Source organism: Chlorocebus sabaeus, chromosome 25 (assembly GCF_047675955.1).
Source record: "Chlorocebus sabaeus isolate Y175 chromosome 25, mChlSab1.0.hap1, whole genome shotgun sequence".
In the NCBI taxonomy this organism is placed as follows: Eukaryota; Metazoa; Chordata; class Mammalia; order Primates; family Cercopithecidae; genus Chlorocebus; species Chlorocebus sabaeus.
This window is the reverse complement of record NC_132928.1, coordinates 80,292,602-80,313,395: the sequence shown is the minus strand read 5'-3', so window position 1 is coordinate 80,313,395 and position 20,794 is coordinate 80,292,602. Positions and strand designations below refer to the sequence as shown.

Genomic DNA, 20,794 nt, shown 5'->3' with positions numbered 1-20,794 from the left:
GATCGAGACCATCTTGGCTAACACGGTAAAACCCCGTCTCTACTAAAAAAAATACAAAAAACTAGTCGGGCGAAGTGGCAGACACCTGTAGTCCCAGCTATTCGGGAGGCTGAGGCAGGAGAACGGCGGGAACCCGGGAGGCGGAGCTTGCAGTGAACCGAGATCGCGCCACCGCACTCCAGCCTGGGCGACAGAGCAAGACTCCATCTCAAAAAAAAAACCAAAAAAACTCTATAGGAAGAAACACAAGTAATCTGAGTAAGAAAGAAGTAAAGGACTTTCATAGATATTTCTTTAGAAAAGGCATACAAATGGGTAACAGATACATAAAAAAAGTTAGGTATCACTAATCATTAGGGAGATGCCAATTAAAACCACAATGAGACATTATCTTTCATGTGTTAGAATGGCTATCATGAAAAGGACAAAAGACTAGCATTGGGAAGGACTGGAGAAAAGGGAACTTACGCACTATTGGAAGAAATGTAAATTAGTGTATCCATTATAGAAAACTGTATAGAGATTCCTCAAAAAACTAAAACTAGATTTTCCATATGATCTAGCAATCCTACCTTTGGGTATTTACCCAAAGATTTTAAATCAGTATGTTGAAGAGATGTCTGCACTCCCATGTTTATTGCAACACTATTCATAATAGCCAAGCTGTGGGATTAACCTAAGTGCCCATCAACAGATGAAAGGTGTTTTGAAAATGTGGAATGTATTTACAACGAAATAATATTCAACCTGAAAAAAGAAAGTTTGTAATTTGCGCCAACATGGATAGAATTGGAGAACACATGCTAAGTGATAAGCCAAACGTAAAAAGCCAAACATATTCTCACTTATATATGGAATATAAAACAATTGCAGCTATAGAAGTAGAGAGTAGAACAGTGGTTACCAGGGGCTGGTGAGTAGAAGGGATGAGGAGATGATAAGCAAAGGGGTACAAAGCCTAAGATTGGAGGAATAAGTCTGTTTCTTTTTGAGATCTGTTGCATAGCATGGTGAATATAGATAATACTGGAGTACTGTACATTATATCATTAAGAGAGTATATCTCCAATGTTCTCATCACAAAAATGTCAAATATTTAAGGTGATGGACAGTTTTATAGCTTAATTTATGATTCTACCTATATTTTTAAAAAATCACTTTGTACCTTATAAAACTATAATTTGTCAAAATATAAACTTTAAACAAAATCGATGAGAAATAAGGGATGGATGAAAAATAAAATGGCAAGATGAATACACATTTCTTCTGCAAGTTTTATATAGTTGCTAAATGAATGAATTTTTATATAGTTGCTAAATGAATTTGCCTGTAGCACCAGCAGAAAGTAAAAAAGAATGAAATACAAAATTTATAATCACTAAAATATGGACTCAAGCCAGTTTTCAAAAAGGTCACAAATGAGTTTTGAGAGAACCATTTTATGTGTCTCTGCATTCTCAGAAGTATGCTGTATTAGTCCGTTCTCATGCTGCTAATAAAGACACACCCGAGGCTGGGTAATTTATAAAGGAAAGAGGTTTAATGAACTCATAGTTCCACATGACTGAGGAGACCTCACAATCAAGGTGGAAAGTGGAGGAGGAGCAAAGGCACCTCTTACATGGGACAGGCAAGAGAGCGTGTGCAGGAGTACTGCCCTTCATAAAACCATCAGATCTCGTGAGATTAGTCACTGTCACAAGAACCGCATGAGAAAAACCTGCCCCCAGATTCAGTCACCTCCTGCCTGGTCCCTCCCATGACACATGCGGATTATGGGAACTACAATTCAAGATGAGATTTGGGTGGGGACACAGTCAAACCATATTATATGCCACTGTAATTTTCATTTCGTTCATTCACTATTTATACAATAATTATTTCTTGAACACCTTCTATTTGTTAGGGTTGTGCTATTGGCTTGAGGATAGAAAGGATAAAACAGTGCCGGGCACAGTGGCTCATGCCTGTAATCCCAGCACGTTGGGAGACTGAAGTGGGCTGATCATCTGAAGTTGGGAGTTCAAGACCAGCCTACCAACATGGAGAAACCCTGTCTCTACTAAAAATACAAAATTAGCTGCACGTAGTGGTGCATGCCTGTAATCCCAGCTACTCGGGAGGCTGAGGCAGGAGATCGCTTGAGCCTGGGAGGTGGAGTTTGCGGTGAGCTGAGATCGTGCCATTGCACTCCAGCCTGGGCAACAACAGTGAAACACCATCTCAAAAGGCAAAAAAAAAAAAAAAAAAAAAAAAAAAAAGAAAGAAAAGAATAAAACAGAATCCATGTCTTACAGATAAGCAGGGTCTAGGGTAAAAGAATAATGATTGTATCTTTCTTTGGCTTTCATCACTTCATGTTTGAGTGAGGGGTAAGAAAACGTGACAGGCAGGAACGGACTTGGATTGAGGTTATAATAGGAGATGAGGCCTGAAGGAGGATTTGAAACAAAAATGAAGCACTCGTGTGTGCTGATAGTGCCTGGTCACAGAAACACCATTAATTCCTTTGACTTGACTACATCTATTTCTAACTACAATCTGTCATTTAAGGATCCCTCTAGGTGACCTGGACTCTGAGTTTGAGAGGTTCCTTGGATTCTTAGGAAATCATGTGGCTTTAGTGATAAAGTGAAGCAGTGTGGTAAGAAAATGCAAAGTCAGCTGGTTTCAGAAAGGCTCTGAACTGTGTGTGTGTGTGTGTATGTGTGTATACAAATATTTATCACTAACAGAGTGATGTATGCCTGGCTGTCTGATGAAAGATGACCCTTTCACCTCTGTAAATAACTCTTAAAAGCTGTGCACAGACTTTCAAAATTGCTTTTCCTCGTTTCTCCATCCAGAATTTATCGAATTTATCTTGGTCTTTTTGGGCTGCTGTAACAAAATATCATAAACTGGGTAGCTTATACACAACAGAAATTTGTTTCTCACAGTTTCGGAGGCTGGAAAAATCCAAGATCAAGATGCTGGTAGATTTGGCATGTGGTGAGGGCTTGTATCCTTTTTCATCCATGGTGCCATCTTGCTGTATCCCCACATGATAGAAGGGGCAAGGGAGCTCTTTAAGGACTTTTTTTTTCCTTTTAGAGACAAATTCTCACTATTATGCCCACACTGGAGTGTGGTGGCTGTTCATAGGCACGGTCATAGTGCACTGCAGCCTCAAAACCCTGGAATCAAGCAATCCTCCCACCCCAGCCTCCTTACTAGCTGGGACTATAGGTGCATGCCACCATTCCCATCTCTGAGACTCATTCATGAGGGCAGAACTCTGCCTTCATGACCTAATCTCCTCCCCAAAATCCCCATCTCCTAATATCATCACCTTGGAGGTTAAGGTTTCAACATACGAATTTTGGATGTGCACAAATATTCAGACTGTAGCAGAGGGAAAGCAGGCAAAATAATTTGTTGCAGTGGTCACAGCTCCTGCCCAGTTTTCATGGCCATGTCTTCGGCCACTTTTAGCCATGAGCCCGTAGAGAGAGAAACAGCTCAAATTATAATACTTGGGCCTAATGATATGTGTGTGAGTGACTTTAACCACCTAGACATTCAGCTTGTATTTCTAAGTGAAAATCATATCAAGAGTTATGTCTGCGTTCAGAGTTTTAAAGAAAACAATGTCAGTTAAATAACACATTGTAAACCAAAATTAAATTCAACCCCCCCATCCATCTGAATGGAACCTTCTTCTCAGCCAAGCGCATTCCAAAGTTAACCTGAAAAACGAGTTCAGGCCATGATGAGAAGTGGGAGCTGGACATGCCTCATTTGTGCCCTCCTCCCTTTTGGAATTGCTGATAGAACAGACTCTAAGTCTGTTAAGAAACATTTATAGTCTGTTCTTTCTGAAGCCTGCTACCTGGAAGCTTCATCTGCATAAATCCTTGGTCTCTACAACCCCTTATAGTAACTCAGACATTCCTTGCTATTGATAATAACTCTTTCAACCAATTGCCAATCAGACAATCTTTGCCTCTGCCTATGACCTGGAAGCCCCCCCTTCCAGCTGTCCTGCCTTTCCGGACTGAACCAATATACATTTTACATGTGTTGATTGATGTCTTATGTCTCCCTAAAATGTATAAAACTATTGGGTACACGGTCTCAGGATCTCCTGAAGGTTCTGTCATGGGCCATCGGTCACTCACATTTGACTCAGAATAAATATCTTCAAATATTTTACAGAGTTCGACTGTTTTTATTGACAGCATGATGCCAGCATATGTGTTTCATTTTTAATTTGAAGCAGTAGATATCATAGTGATCTTTTCTGGACTGCTTTTGAGTAGGAAGAAGAAGAGCAAACTCATTCAGAAGCCTGGATACTACACTTGAATTATTTAACAGGGTCTAGCACTTGAAGTGGGGTTTGAAGGCTGTGTTGAGGAATAAGCACAAAGATCTTGGGCATGTTCACTAGAGAATAGCTTTCCCTTCTCTGGCAGTGATAATCATATCCCCACCCATTTTTCATGGAATGTTGATAAGTTGGCACATCTTCAGTTTCCCAAGAGAAAGCAACACCACTTACTTCTCTTTGTCTTTGTTTCCTCTTTCAGTCCCAGCAGAAGTGCATCGTGATCTTTGCCCTGGTGTGCTGCTTTGCCATTCTCGTTGCACTGATCTTTTCAGCCGTGGACATCATGGGAGAGGATGAGGATGGACTCTCGGAAAAAAATTGCCAAAATAAATGTCGGTAAGAGGTAACAAACAAAAATTCTCTTTTAGGGGGTGGGCAAGAAATCCAAAGAGGGCCTTGAATAATGGAGAAGAAAATACATAAACACATGTTAGTCATCCAGGCTCCCCTTGGCTTAAGCTGAGGCATGAGTCTGTCCACTGGTGCTCTTACTTTTAGGGCAAGTAATGAGTAATCATTGAATTCACTTTACAGTCTGGTCATATTCTCTACAGGCTGGTGGGCAACAAAAAACTTTTGTAACAGTCTGCATTTCTGGAGACCACTGTATATGAGGTTTGTTTTGGGTGTTCTATGATGAGCTTGTAAAAATGAGTGACCCAGTGGACAAAGAACGCTGTGCTAGTTGTTCCATCAAATGCCAGTTTAAAAATACACATCTCAGGGAAAATTCTAACAAAGTTAGGGATTGAAGAAGTAAGTGTGTCTATGAGAATACACAGGGCTCCTCAACCTGTTCCAATTTAGCACACAGTTTGTTTTTAATCTAGAAACTACAATAGCTTTATTCTTTTATGTATGCATTATGTCTCTTCATTTACATTAAGTAGCATTGCCTGAGGGCCATTGCTGACCAGCAGAGACATCGCAGCATAATCTCAACCCCAGAAATCTCCTCATCAAACTCTTCTCTGAGCTGCTACTGTTTTTCCAGGTTTGGGGAGGGTGAAGAAAAGTACCAAAAACAGGCAGATAAATAAGAGGTCTATTTTTATATACATATTGCTGCAAAGCTGAAGTGAGGCCACTAAATTACAACAGTAATTATGAATTAGAGCTTATCATAAATTTAAATTGTTATATTTCCCCAATGGAAAGCATTAGCCTAAGACCCCCCCGCCACTTTCCTAACTTAAAATAAACAACAACCTTATAATCTGTATGTGAGTTTCATCCTGGATATTTTGCTTTGAGGTTGAATGTTCTGGCGCAGGAAATGTTCTGAAAAGACAATTGGCTTTTTCTTTTTTTATAAAACCTATGGTACCTTATAGTCTAGTTACTAGGCAACAGGCATTATATACAGAACAGAGCATACAAGAAAGAAATCAATACACATTTTAGATTTTCTTCCTTCATGTTAGAAAGGTATTCCATAATATTATGTAGCCATAAAAGGAACAAGATCACATCCTTTGTAGGGACATGCATGGCTTTGGAAGCCATTATCCTTAGCAAGCTAATGCAGGAAGACAAAGCCAAATACTGCATGTTCTGACTTCTAAGTGGGAGCTAAATGATGAGAACACATGGACACATGGTGGGGAACAACACACCCCAGAGCCTGTTGGAGGGTCAGGGGTGGGAGGAGGGAGAGCGTCAGGAAGAATAGTTAAAGGATGCTGGGCTTAATATCTGGGTGATGGGATGATCTGTGCAGCAAACCATCACCCACACTTCCCTAGGTAATAAACCTGCACATCCTGCACATGTACCCCTGAACTTAAAAGCTGGAAATTTTAAAAAAAGGTATTTCATAAATATATTTACTTTCCAGACTGGATTTAGGTGAAAAATTGTTTCGTGATTACTGTAATGGAAGCAACAGAAGAACAGTAGATTACTGTCATCTTTTGCTAATGCTATTGCATGGCAAATATACATAGACAAGGGGACCATGACTCATATTTATTGAATGAGAACACACTGCTTCTCTCTCTCCTCACCTTAAAGCGAAGAGTGCTGTGTATTTTAAATGCAAACCCGAACACCTAGATCACCTAGAACACCTAGAACACCTTGATCATGGAGATCAAACCATAGCAGCTTCCTTAAAACAAAATGCCTGATCATTTCAATGCACATTACCAGGTATTGGTAATTTTCAACAGCAGTCATTTTTTTTAACTTGGAGGAAGCTAAAATTTGCTTTAATTTTTATTTTTAACTCATGTAACTGGAGTTGGGGTCTGGCTATTTCTTCTTCCAATCAGTAACTAAATTCTAATAACTTAATACTACTTCTCCCACCATCTAGAATATATTATTCTAGCTACTATGCATTCTCTTTTCCTGTGGGTGGTTGGACTCACTACCCGGGTTACTAGATAACATATATCATATATATATATGTGATATTGTATATGATATATGATTGTATATATGTATATATGTGTATATATGTGTATATATGTGTATATATGTGTGTGTATGTGTATCTCTATATATCTATATATAGATATCTATATATAGATATATGTGTGTATGTGTATCTCTCTATATATAGATATCTATATATATGTAGATATGTGTGTGTATGTGTATCTCTCTATATATAGATATCTATATATATAGATATCTCTATATATAGAGATATCTATGTATCTCTCTATATATAGAGATATCTATATATAGAGATATCTATAGATATCTATAGAGATACATAGATATATCTATATCTATATATATATAGAGAGAGAAAGAGAGAGAGACATCTTTTCCAAAACATACGTCCCCTCTAGGTCTTTCCTCTGCAGCTTCTTGCCCTGTGCCCTGGGTTTCTGTTCTGCGTTCTCAGACATTACAACATGCGCTTCTGGTATATCTGCCCTAGAACTGGTATCTTGCTTCCCGTAACTTCATCCTCAGGAAGTTTCTGCCTTGGCTCCTCTCTCCAATGCACAGGATGAGGAGGTAGGGTTACTGCATCTCCTTATGCCCCAATCCAGTTTCCAACCTGTTGTTTCACTACCTTTTCTGGATTATTCTCATTTGAATTTGATTCAATCTTCCACAAGCTCTTCTCCTGATAGGGTCTGAGGACAGCTGTGGGCTTTAGGTCAGTGTTGACATCAGGGTTGACAGAATCCTTCTGGAAGTCATATTCTGCCAACGGAGGGTACTCCAGGAGGATGCAACGTTTCTGGAGTTCCTCAATCATTTCCTGGGGAGTGAGCCTTTCGTGCCTGGCTAACAGACCTCCACCCATCCATCTCATCCCTTGCCAATGTTTTTAGCAACTTAAGAATTTACTTCCCAAGACTCTAGCCTTGCCATTTTGTAAGCATTTCAAGTCAATACATTTAATGCCCACTTCATCCTCACACCTACCTGCCAGCAAGCAACTCCACTTCCAAGCTAGCCTAACACAGTTAACAACCATGGACTTTGAAATTAGGAAGATCTGAATTCAAATCTTGCTTCTACTACTTACTAACTGTAAGCTTGGGGAAGATATGAATTGAATTATTTCATTCATCCCTGATCAGCAGAGCACCAAGAGACTGCACAAGGAGTTACAGTAGAGTCATGAGACTGTTGCGGCAATTTACGGTGGTCATAACTACAATGGGTGATATGGTTTGGCTGTGCGCCATTCAGACCTCAACTTGTATTATATCTCCCAGAATCCCCACATGTTGTGGGAAGGACCCAGAAGGAGGTCACTGAATCATGGGGCCATCTTTCCCGTGCTATTCTGATAGGGAATAAGTCTCACGAGATCTGATGGATTTATCAGCAGTTTCTGCTTTTGCTTCTCTCTCATTTTCTCTTGCCACTGCAACCTTTCACCTCCTGCCATGGTTCTGAGGCCTCCTCAGCCCAGTGGAACTGTAAGTCCAATTAAACGCTTTTTTGTTCCCAGTTTCAGGTATGTCTTTGTCAGGAGTGTGAAAATGGACTAACAAAATGGGGATGTCAGAGAGGGTCTGGGAGAGTGACCTGACATAGTGAAAAGAATAAATTCGGCGTGGGATGCCTCTTCACCCTTAATGGGTTATGAAAGCTCTTTTAATTTAATTTTCCTTAAAAATGATAGATTAAAAAAATCTGTCTCACAAAGTTTATGAGGATTTGGTAAATTGTATAAACCCATGGCAAAGCATCAGGAAACTCATTAAAAATAATATGCAAATGTTAATTATCTCCTTGTTCCTCCAAAGAGTCTAGAAATTCCTCTTCTCTATTCACAACCTACTTCCTTTTCCTCTCACTTCTTCACTTATCCTGAATCTATCCTGACTTTAGTCTTTGGTTCTATGGAAATATACAAAGACAAATCACACGAGAGCAGAGGCTATTTAGTTAGAGCTTGCTGCAGCAAGGGAGTCACCCACCATCAATTGTGTTTTGCAGAGACTCAAAGGCAGGCAGAGAAATGGGAAAACTTCATAGTGGAAGAAAGAAGGCTCTAGGTGTGCTCTGATTAGAGGCTATTGGCTTGGGTAGGCTGTAGGTGGGATAACTGGAAGTGATATCCTATGTAATTGGTTAGAGGGTCATACTTGACTTTTTCTGGTTGGTCCTGAATTAGAAGTAGGAACAAAAATTAAGGAAGCTGTTGGTCATTAGTCAAGTCCTGGCCATTTGGGGCCAGCTGTTACAGAAATTATTGTTTAGCTTCCTGGATTGTTACTAGAGATAGCAATCTGACTTCCTACAAGTCTAACTTACAGCAGACTGGCTTCCTGGACTGGTTATTGCAGAAAAGGGGTTAGTTTCCTGGGCAGGAGCCTACAGATTGTGCAGCCTTCATATATGATTTGGTCATTGTCCATTTGTTTATTCAGTCTCTTACTTCCCTGAATCTCCTCCTCTGTCAACCCCTTCTGTCTTAATTTTCTTCCCATCCATTTGCCAGATCATGATTAGCATACCGCCATGCTTCCTGCAGCATCCTGAAGTCTCGCTTGGATTTTTTTTTTTTTTTTTTTTTTTTTGCCTCAATCTGACAGCCAATTCTTAAACTGATTGACTCCTGGTTTTACCCATCCTTGTCCTCAGGGCAGCCTCAGCCATTGGTCCAGGCCCTCATAAGTCTTCAGGGAGAGTAGGTTCTATTGTTCAGTTCTAGATTCCTCCAGGCAGTCATGTCCCTGTTAAAAGAGATGAGGGCTTTTTCGGAGATGCACCATTGAATATACTGGCACTGACACAGACCTGTACGAAAATCCACTAGTCTACTGAAGTTCTTGAGCATGCCAGTCTCAGCTTGAACCTTTCTCTAGAAAATTCCAGTTCTTCCTCTCATGACCTCATCCCTTTCCTGGAGCTAACCTCCCTGGACTCCTTCCCAGACTTTACCTGAAGGAGGCGCTAACTCTACCCCATTTTGCTCAGTTTCCAATTACTTTGTACCGAAGTCCCGTGTGTTCTCTTTCTGCTTTTCTCCATGTGTTGTCACTATCATAAAGTGCTGCTTGCTCGGTTCAACCTTTGCTGAGGTCTTATTACTTTATCGTTAAACTCCCTCTGTGTGTGTAGCGCTCCTCACTTCTGAAAGTTGAAAGAATATCAACATTTACAGTCTGTCAGCATCTCATCACAGTTTTGACAGTCTCTCCCCAAGACCTCTTCATCTGGTGTACTCTTTCTTAAATATAGTACTTTAATTCATGTCATTTCTGCTAACTAGCCTTTCTATCTTCTAATAAGATTCCCATTCCGATTCATTCTGCCCACTCAATGTTTTTCCAACTTTCATATGCCTCTCTAAAAACCATATCTGTCTCCCTATAAAAAATCTTATGTTTTTTTGTCTTGTTTTATTTCTTCCCCCCTTTGTATTATTTTGCTGCTAGATTACTGTACTAATAGTGGATAATTGTATCACAATTTCCCTCACAAATCTACGAAATATCACAAAACATCAAAGGCTCTAAACTTATTTTCCAAATGTCTTTTAATGAGTCTCAGTTGTATTGCCCCAAAAATAAGATCTTTGGCCTCAGTAAATGACCTTTGTCTCTTTGTATTGGATTTCTGGGCACTTCCACCATTTCCCAATATGTTTCAAATGATTGGTTTGGTCCTTGTAACTTTAAATCTCCATGTCACTTTGATTACCTGAGGGGGTGAGAGACACATTTTCTAGTTTCTACTAGTAACCCACATGTCAGTAGGCCTGGGACATCACTGATAAGTAAGGAAAGTTCAAACTGCTAGTTTAGGTTGCACGCATCCTGTGACTTGGCTATTTTGCAATTCGCTAGTGCCCCTAATCATCCTCATACCTCATTCTTGTGAGAAGTAACCACACACAGTGAAGTTTCCCATACATCGTGTCCTCAGGGACCAGCAGAGACATTGGAGCTGAGCTCCAGGTGCTGCTCAATCACAGAACACCTGCTCTCACTTGAACACCCACCCTTTCAGAGGAGAAGTCTTCATTTTGTATATTTAGCTACTTCCATCTTCCCTACTCCCCCCACAGAGCTATCCTACATCAGTCATTTTCAGTTGCTACTCCCCCACTTATTAGAGACACTGTTGGACACTCACTAGAAGAGGGGCTTTTGTTGCTGCTACTCCCTGATAAATACATACAGAACCAGTCAGCATCCTTCTCCCTAACTTCAGGCCCAGTCCTCATGACAATATGGAAATTAATTTCTGCAAAGTATCATTAAGCAAGCTGAGTAAACGTACCTTCTTGGGTGGGCTAACATTGCCATATAATCATATCAATGAGCATGTGTCACCTATTTTATCTAGGTAGTTATGGCAGCCCCTGTTCCGGACCTCCTCACACTTGCCTCTCATCTTCCTAAATCAGTCCCCATGCCTGGGTGGCTACCGGTCTAGGTTGGCTCACTCTTGCCCACATATCTTCACATTGGTTTTAGCTTGCTCACTTAGTCTGAAGTATGAAGGAAATGAAACAACTCAGTCTGTCTGTCTGTATCTCTATATCTCAGCCTCTTTCTCTAACCTATCTGATCCCCATTGTTCCTGAATCCAGAAATTTTCTTTCATCCTAAATTGAATAGATTTGGGTCTGTACAAAAGATGTTCCATGTAATGTTATAGGCTGGGTAACCAATGTATAAGTTTCCACAGCAGTTCTCCAATAAGGAGTGTCTTAGACCACCAAAGTCTGGTCACAGAAAGTATAGCAAGGGCCAAATTCACTTTGTTATATACCACCCTTTCATACACAGACTTTTTATGCATCCTTTCTAAATTTTCAAGTTTCTCTATTATTTTTCTCTACTTTGTTTTTCACATACTTTATTTGCTGAATCTCTTCCTCTGACCTATCATTTCTTACTCAAAAAATATCTACAGACATCTAGATTTATATCAATAACTCAGCTGCAGCTTCAGCATAGTACACACATAATTTGGTTCATCAGTATATGACATTCCTAGAAGACAGTATTGAGAGACCACTTTATGTGTTGACAATTACCTCCTAGTATTTTGTCACTTTTCTGTTTAGTATCATGACCTTAGAGTGGTCTTAACAGACTCAGCTTGCTCTGGTGGACTTTAATCATTGTTTTCCCTTTTAATGCCCAAATTGTCACTTCTTGGCCAGTGAGAGCCACCTTTTGTACTTTTTGACGCTATTCCAGGTATCTCTGAGAGCAGCCTTGCTTTTTGGCAACAGCTAGCTTTTCTAGTGCTATTTTAGATTAGCTTGCTTTGAGACATGGTATTGTCTACTTTCAAATGAGCCCTGGTTCCTTTTCAGGAAGACTTCTATTAAAGACCAGAATCTAAGTTCTGTTGGTGTCCTTATATTGTCGTCCAAAGGTAATGGTGATGAACACAGTGATACCATAGGAAACATTCTTAAACTGCAGTAATGAACAATTGTATGGTACTAAAGAATTGTTCAGCACTGACTGAACAGTACTTCTGCCTCCCTCCTTCACTCTTCCTCTCCCTTCATTTCTTCATATTCCAGACATAAGCATGTGGACTATAAGGCCAGATTACCTGGGTTCGAATCTGGCTATACCACTTAGGAGCTTTGCAATCTTGGGGAAGTTTCTTGACTTTACTGTGCCTCATTTTCTTTTCATCTGTATATTGCAGACAAGTATTGGGTCTTGTGTGAAAGGCTTCTGTAAAGACTAAATGTGTTAATGTGAGTACCTTTGATACAATAGCATCTGTCATATAAATGTTCAATAAATATCCACTATTATTCTTCTCACTAAGGGACAGAAATTTATTGTGGGCGTTTGCAGGGTTTTTTTTTTTTTTTTTTTTTTTTTTTGACTTTCATCTTACTTTGCTCCAAAATGGGGAAGACCTTATTATCATTTTTCATCCTTTCCTTAAACTATGAATTTTTCCCTTTATCTACATTAACTTTGATCTATTTTGCTTTGTATTGACAAACCCAACTATGTTTTTAAATTACAGTGTTGCTCCCAAATTTAAAAGATCCCATTTGGTTTTGGCTCCTTATTTGATATCTGAGCACTCTTCTGACTGTCTAGAAAAGAAAAAGGAGGTAGTCTAACTTATTCTTCTTACCCCAGAGGAACTCCAAAGAATGTAAAAGCCTAGAGCCCTTGATACTACAAATGGATTTCTAGTGCACTAAATGAAAAATAGCGATGGAAAGTAGAATAAAGACAAAAACTATCTCTAGAGCCTTTTGTTTTATGTCCTCTCCTAGTTTCTTCATTTGAGCTGACAGTGAGCCTATCGCCTATATAATATTCTGAAGTATTTTCCCTTTTATCAGTGCCAGTATCTGTTTCTTCCGGAATTTTCTAAGATCTAAGAGAGATAAGCATTTATGTTTAATTCACGATGTTAAACATAAGTGAGTCAATTGATCCATTTCTTATTGGCTCCTTGTCTTTTCCAGTTGTAAATCCCTTCCACTTCCCTCCCCTTCCCTTCCGTGCTTCTCTGTTTAGAGATGGCTTTGGTTGAGAAGATGGCGTCCACCTGATGTAACCCCTTCAGCTTTCTTTCCAACTCAGAATCCCCCAAGTGACTTCATTCGTCCTTCCCTCCTTCTGTTTTTATCTCAGAGGAAGAGATGTTCCTTTCCTTTTCTAAAACTAGCCCCTCTGTCAACACACTGAATCCTGTGGAAATAAATGAAGGCCAACCCCATGAGAAAAGCAAAGGTTATTTATTCTGAGCTTCTATAGCAAGAGACTCAGCCACCATCACTTGCATTTTGGCAGAGACTCAAGGGCTGGCAGAGTGGGAAAGCTTTGTAATGAGGAGAAATGAACACTACATGTCACTTTCCCTTTTGAGCCTCTGTGCCTTCGAAGGTCATCTGCATTCTCCCAGAGTCCCGAGCTGAAGAACTTCATCCTGCTTTAATTCCTCACTTTTTGCCCCCTTTCTCCATATGAAAGTCCATTTCTGTAATGGGAACTTTGGCCTTTTATTGGAGTTACCAGCACTTCTGTTCGTTTGTTTGTTTCCCCGAATAGATCAAAAGCTCCCTGAGAACAAGGAACCCAACTGTCTGTCTCTCTTTGTGCCCCTTGCGGTCTCTCACACCAGGCTGAGCAGCTACCTTTTTTTAAGTGGGCAGTAGTTTCCATGAAAATACAAGTATAAATTACAGAAAGAATAGTGTTCATTGAGATAATATGTATTATTACATTACTTTATTATTCCTCCGTAGAAGAATTTGCCTTAGATCAAACTGAGAATTATGAGAGAAGATACAATAGTTTATGGATTATTTATGTAAAGACTATCATGCAGAAATGAGTTAGAAAAAGAAACTTGCAGGGGAGTTGTTAAAAGGAAATAAAACAGTCTGATGCTATACTTTTTTTCTAACTATCATTGAATAAATAACTGTTAATGATGGCTGGAAATGGGAGACAGCTTGATTTTAAGTGATGGAAAAGAGAAGTCTCCAAACACATTGAAATACAGATAATTTTATGCTTCTGAACTCTGCTCTCCTATGAGATGGCATGTATTAATATTTTCACTTCACCACTGAATACAGTAAGATTCAGATTTCCTGAACTATGAGATTTGATTAGCCCAATACCCAGAAAGTATTGTTTACATTCCACAGCTAAAATTTAAAAGATTGTGTTAAAAATAATGTTTCATCTTTAGCATTTAATATTTAAAGGAGGAAATCTGAGAGAGTGTGACACTCCCTGATGGTCTATAATTACCACTCTGAGAAGCAGCAGAAGCTAATTATTTCAAAGTTTTGATTTTAATGAAACTTAATATATGATTAATGATGTTGACATTTCCTGTCACCAGGTTTGTTCTCCAAAAAGATAATTTGAATGTGATATATATTTTTCAAAAAGTTCACCAAACCCTTATAGGCACAATCATACCTGATAATCATGAATAGTGTTGAAAACAGAAAGTATAGCTGTGTTTTCCACAGACAGCCTGTTTCAGCTGTCTTGTCAGGAAGGGACCCTATGTGTCATCATTCTCATAGTAACAGCTAAGGGCCCAACCTGAACCTGAGGCAATAGGAACATTGATGGAGGGAGTGGAGTGGGAAGAAAAATAAAGAGAAAACTGGAGTTGATGTGCCTGATGGGTGTTCTTATGTTTTGGTTATAGACCTGTAATTAGAAATTTTTCTAATCAGAACTTCTAGTTAAAGTAATTGCCATGGTCACAAAGACCATATTGAGAAAAAGTTTTCAACAGAAAATTCTGTTAAAGAACTCATAGGAACTCAGCTTCCAAAACCATAGAATTTAGACATTTAGAAGCTTGCAAGGTTGGAATGCAGCATTTCAGAATGGGTTTATGCTTCCGAAGGGATCTTTGAACTGTGAGTCTAAAAGCCATGGCAGGAAGCAATAGAAGATTCTGCAAACCAACCTGAACTACAATTCCAAAGCTAGTTTTCAGATATGACTCACCCAGGATGCAGGGATATGTTTGCAACGTGAAACTGAGGTTCAGACGACCTAGGATAGGTTTCCTGTTGTCCCTTCAGGCTGAGGGAGTCATCTCCACTCAGCCTCCGTACTCCTATTTACAAATTAATGAGAAGTTTCCTTCCATGCTGTAGTGAGACAGAAATAAGATAATGCATGTGTAGAAGATTGCAAAGTGCTGTACAAAGTGAGATATTATATGATTCGCTTATTTATTTATTTATTTGAGATGGCATTTTGCTCGTGCTGCCCAGGCTGGAGTGCAATGGTGTGGTCTCGGCTCACTGCAACCTCTGCCTCCCAGGTTCAAGCGATTTTTCGGCCTCAGCCTACTGAGTAACTGGGATTACAGGCACCCACCACCATGCCCGGCTAATTTTTGTATTTTTAGTAGAGACAGGGTTTCACCACGTTGGCCAGGCTGGTCTCAGACTCCTGACTTCAGATGATCCGCCTGCCTTGGCCTCCCAAAGTGCTGGGATTACAGGTGTGAGCCATCATGCCTCGCCAATTCACCTATTGTTTGAGCCACACTCTCAAAGGTCAATAGCATCCAATGTGAGAAATGTCATTTTAAAAATATAATCTACTGCGTCATGAGGTCTATACTTTTATGAAAATAGAAGAGAAAATAGAACATATTATGCAGATGCTTTCTTATATTTACCTTGCAATTCTCAGCGCCATCACAAGCCATTGAGAGGCTTCCATGGTCTGGCCCTCACTGGGCAGCAGGGGTCAAGGTGAAGTGGGTGAGACATGCCCACGAGTTCACTCAGGCTCTGCATCTGGGAGACCTAATTGTGCCTCTCAGCTCATCTACCCGCTGTGCAAACTTGGTCATTTAAGCAGCCTTGATTTGAGTGTAGACTGATGGTGACCATACTAGTACATATTCTACAGAGTTTTATTTAAAAAAAAAAAAAAAAATGAATGACGGTGTGTAACTTGTTTGACCAAAACAGAGAAACGTATAGATCAGAGATCCCTTCCTTCAAGGTTAATCTACAAAACTCATCGTCTTAGATTTATCTCATTGAACTTTGCTTGTTTTATTGCATCCATATTTCTAAGTTATTTCATTACATCCTTGCCTTTTAAAACAACTATGTAGGCAATTGAAAAACTAATATATACAGATGATAATAATGTCAACAATTCAGTTTTACAATGAAACAGTCCCCCTCTTATTGCAGGCCGTGTCCCCTTGCCCAGAGGCAAACACTGCCCATACTTTCTTTTATGTCTTCCCAGAAATGTGATTTTATATGTGGATATTGTATTGTACATGTCTATGTATCAGTCCCGTTTTTCTCACAGATGGGAGCATATAGACATGATGTACCACGAACAATTTTTTTCCACGCCTTTACGTATTAAGACATATAGATCCATGGTTGCATGGCACTCATTGTATGAATATCATATAAATAATTCAACTAGTCCTTTATTGATTTGGAAGACATTTAGGTTCCTTGGGGGTTTTGTTGTTAGCGTAACGACCAGTGCCACAATGTAGATCTTTATTGATCCTGGAACACGTTTAGCCTAGGTAGTAGAATATCTTTAAATTCCTAGAAATGGACTTGCTAGGTGTAAAGGTAGATGTGGTTTAATTGTGGATGGACAGATAGTACAAGCTGGATTCCAAAGGGTCTCTATCATGAATGTTATGATTACTTGTTTTCCCCGTGATTGTCAACATCACATATTATCAAATTCTTTATCTTTGCTAATCTGATAGAACAAAAAATTGTATATTTAAAAATTATGAGGAGTGTTGAAAATCTCACATGTTTATGAGACATGTTTACTTCTTCACCTGTGGCTTGCCTATTCGTGTCCTTTGCATATATAGGAGAAATATGGTTTGATAGAGGATTCAGTAAAATATCAACAAATTAGACCAATACAGTAATCAAAATAATTATTGTATTAGTAACAAAATAACATCACTCACAGAGCACATCTAATTTATCAGAGAGATATAATTAGATTTTGGAGCCTTTTTCATCATACTAGAAATATCCATTTGTAGGAGATTTTCATAGGCAGTTATTAATGTTTTACTTTCATAGAACATTGAAAATTGATTATTTGTGCATATATAAGGTGAACTTTCACTGTGAGCTCTTTGCTTCAATAATTGTAACATTTACTCTATAAGATGAATCAGGACTGTCCCTTATTGTAAATGATGTACTTTATTCTGAGCACTCTTTTAGAAATATTGCAGTCTGGGATATTCAATCATTTGGCTAGATGTAGCTTCTATGCAGATGCTTTCTTATTCTTGCCACGCAATTCTCGGTGATGCTATTTACTAGTAACTGAAGTTAGAGTCAGCTATCATATTTTGACTTGATTTTCACATTATTTAGTCTCCAGGCAGATCTTGGTAGTCCGTTCTTACTACAAAAGGATCTACAACTACATCTCCAAATGGTGTGGACTGTGGTTCATGACAAATGACCAGTTTTTGGATATTATTTGGTGTTATGACAGCTATCACTTATTGTGTATCTATAATATACCAGCCACTAAAAGGACCCAGTGCTATCTTGTCGATTCTTATACTAAGGCAGATATTCTGATACTAATTTTACAGATGAAATAAGTTTAAACATTATTAAATAAGCTACCCTAGTTAAGGGGTCAAGCTGGGTTCCATTAGGGAGGAAAAACTCTTTCCTTAACCTCTTGGTTTCAGTGGCAGCAGCCCTGAATATTGAACTGACAAAAAATAGGATAATAGGAGAAAAAGGTTTATTTCATATGCATATGGATGGGGTCTCACAGAAATAAAATAAAAACTGTAGAGAGGTGGTCAGACCCAAACACTTGGATACTAATTTTACAAAAGGGCAATTCTTATCCTTTGCCTACATAGAAGTATGGATGCAAATTTGTGGAGAAATAACAAGACAAAAAGAATTTTGGGCTTCTAGAGGAAGTACATTGTGGAAAAATAAATGTATGTGAGAAACTACTGGAAGATAAGGGTAATTTGGTAAAGTTTGTTTCTACAGCCCCATCTTTCTGCCAACTTTCTGTACCATTCATGGCCATGAAAGTCCCCTGGGAAAAAGGATTCGTGGCAGTCCTCGTTTCTCAGAAGTTTCTGCTCTTAGTCAGATAAGGGAGGTTCCAAGAAGGTTTCTTTCATCTCAAAATAGTCTGTATGCCAAAGTGGCGTATTTTGGGGTGGCATATTCTGATTCCTTTCCATTTAAATCCAGCTTTGACTGGCTGACCTGATTTTTGTGCTCCCAGGGTCAAGTCAGGGCTGCTGCGGTGAAGGCTGCCTACCAAAGGGCAGAGTGCTGCCACGGTGTCTGCTACGTTATCCAACGCACTGCATGCCTCCACGGCCCAGGGAAGCTCGTTTCATGGGGTTTCCTGTAGCACACGTCTTGCTATCAGTCTCTGCCTCTGTGTTTTTCTTTTATTTTATCCAATAACATGAGCATCTTCAATTGTTAGACTTCAGTTGCTGATGCATACCCCCTTAATTTCCTGAACCTTCTGGGATGGGATGGAAATGTATAGTAGGTGTAGATTCAGGTTTTATGAGAGTAGATGAAGTATCTTATATCCCAGAAATGAGCTCCGGGAAGACATGTTGATTCTGAATCGCTATAGGCCCTCACAGAGCTTGCCCATACAATACTGTATCCCAGGTCGTAGCACTGGGCTTCTCTCTGGATTTCCCCACCTTGAAACTTTTTCCGCATATACTGTTGGTCAGAGTGGAGATTAGTACAGCCACTATGGAGAACAGTATAGAAGTTCCTCAAAAGCTAAAAACATATAGTTATTTACCATACGATTCAGCAATTCCACTACCGCGTATATATCTAAAAGAAAGGGAATACAATGTATCAAAGAGTTATCTCCATGCCCACATGTACTGCAGCACTATTCACAGTAGCCAAGATATGGAATCAACCTGAGTGCCCATCAGTGGATGAATAAAGTAAATATGGTATGTATGTATGTGTGTATGTGTGTATATATACATATATGTGCAATACAATATTATTCAGTCATAAAAAGGATGAAATCCTGTAATTTGTAGCAACATGGGTGGAACTGGAGGCCATCATGTTAAATGAATTAAGCCAGCCACAGAGAGACAAATATCGTATGTTCTCACTCATATGTGGGAACTGAAAATGTGGATTTCATGATGATATGGAGTAGATTGGTGGTTACTAGGGGCCAGGAAGGAGAGAGGGGACAAAGTGGGGAAAAGGTTATAAATGGATTTATTACCATCGAACCTTACACTTAAAAATGGTAAAAATGGTAAATTTCAAAAGGTTGTTTTTAGAAAAAGAAACTCCCCTAACCAGTCCCTGGTACACTCCTGCCCTCGTCCTCTGGGAGACCATGGTGCTGAGGTCTCGAAGTGTTTCCCTAAGGACCCACCAGAGGCATTGCCCAGAGGACAGAGACCTTCCCAGTGAATGCATTGCTGACTGTTGAAACTTTTCCATTGGTTTCACTACTCAAAAAAAGAAAAAAATTTGCAAGCCTTTAAGATATAAATCCTTGCACTGCATTTTCTTATAGCCCAAATTCATCTGAAGGCTTGGGTCGGGAGATTGTTTTTATACATTAAATAGGGGTTGACTTTGAGATCCTGCAGGATCCTCTGCTTTGTTATGTACGAAGCTCTGCTACTCCTGACAGTCAAGTCCCCTGCTGCCTGAACAGCTCCATCTTTTGACAACCCCTCTTTTAGCAACTTCCACCCTCTGCTGTGGTCATTCCAAATGTTTTCCTAGGCCCTAAAAGCACCAAACTTTCTCAGCCTCAGTGCCTCCCTGTCTATTGCTTTCTCTGCTGGTCACTATCTCTTGGGTTTCCTCCTTGTCTCTATCTCTATCTCTTGTCTCTTCCTCCTTGTCTCTATCTCTTGGGTTTCACCTGAGGCAACCCCTCCTGCAGGAGACGTGCTCCATTCACCTTGTTCCCTGTGACGTTACTGTCCTGGGTGCTACCACATTGCCCAGAGCTGACCTCTCTTATAGTACTTGGTATCTACGAGTGAACATCAAGTATTAGTTTTTCCAGTAATGTAACCAGTCTTTGTAGGAGGCTTATTTTACAAAATTAGTATCACGGAGTCATTGAAAATTCCCATTAGAATTGTGGACTAGAAACACTTCGGACTTTAGCTCAGTCCATAACATTGAGCTGAGCCACTTGATAAAAGCTCTTTGGGAGTTTGGTTGTCTTTCCTTTTATATTGTTATTTTTAAAAGGCATTGCACTGGTCATCAGAGAAATGCAAATCAAAACCACAATGAGATACTATCTCACGCCAGTTAGAATGGCGAGCATTAAAAAGTCAGGAAACAACAGATGCTGGAGAGGATGCGGAGAAATAAGAACGCTTTTACAATGTTGGTGGGAGTGTAAATTAGTTTAACCATCGTGGAAGACAGTGTGGCAATTCCTTAAGGATCTAGAGCTAGAAATACCATTTGAC

At 39.5% G+C, this 20,794-nt stretch overlaps 1 protein-coding gene across 3 annotated transcripts in view; it reads left to right on the top strand.

The window, feature by feature from the left end:
- Positions 1 to 20,794, top strand: part of PLD5 (phospholipase D family member 5) — a 422,420-nt gene that overhangs the window by 154,534 nt on the left and 247,092 nt on the right. For 2 of the 3 annotated variants that reach the window (XM_007989952.3, XM_007989953.3), the window contains exon 2: positions 4,572 to 4,708. In XM_007989952.3, the coding sequence (XP_007988143.1) occupies positions 4,572 to 4,708 (137 nt within the window). Of the gene's footprint in view, positions 1 to 4,571; positions 4,716 to 20,794 lie in introns of those variants that run through there. The other variant, XM_037986077.2, reaches the window with a different exon arrangement.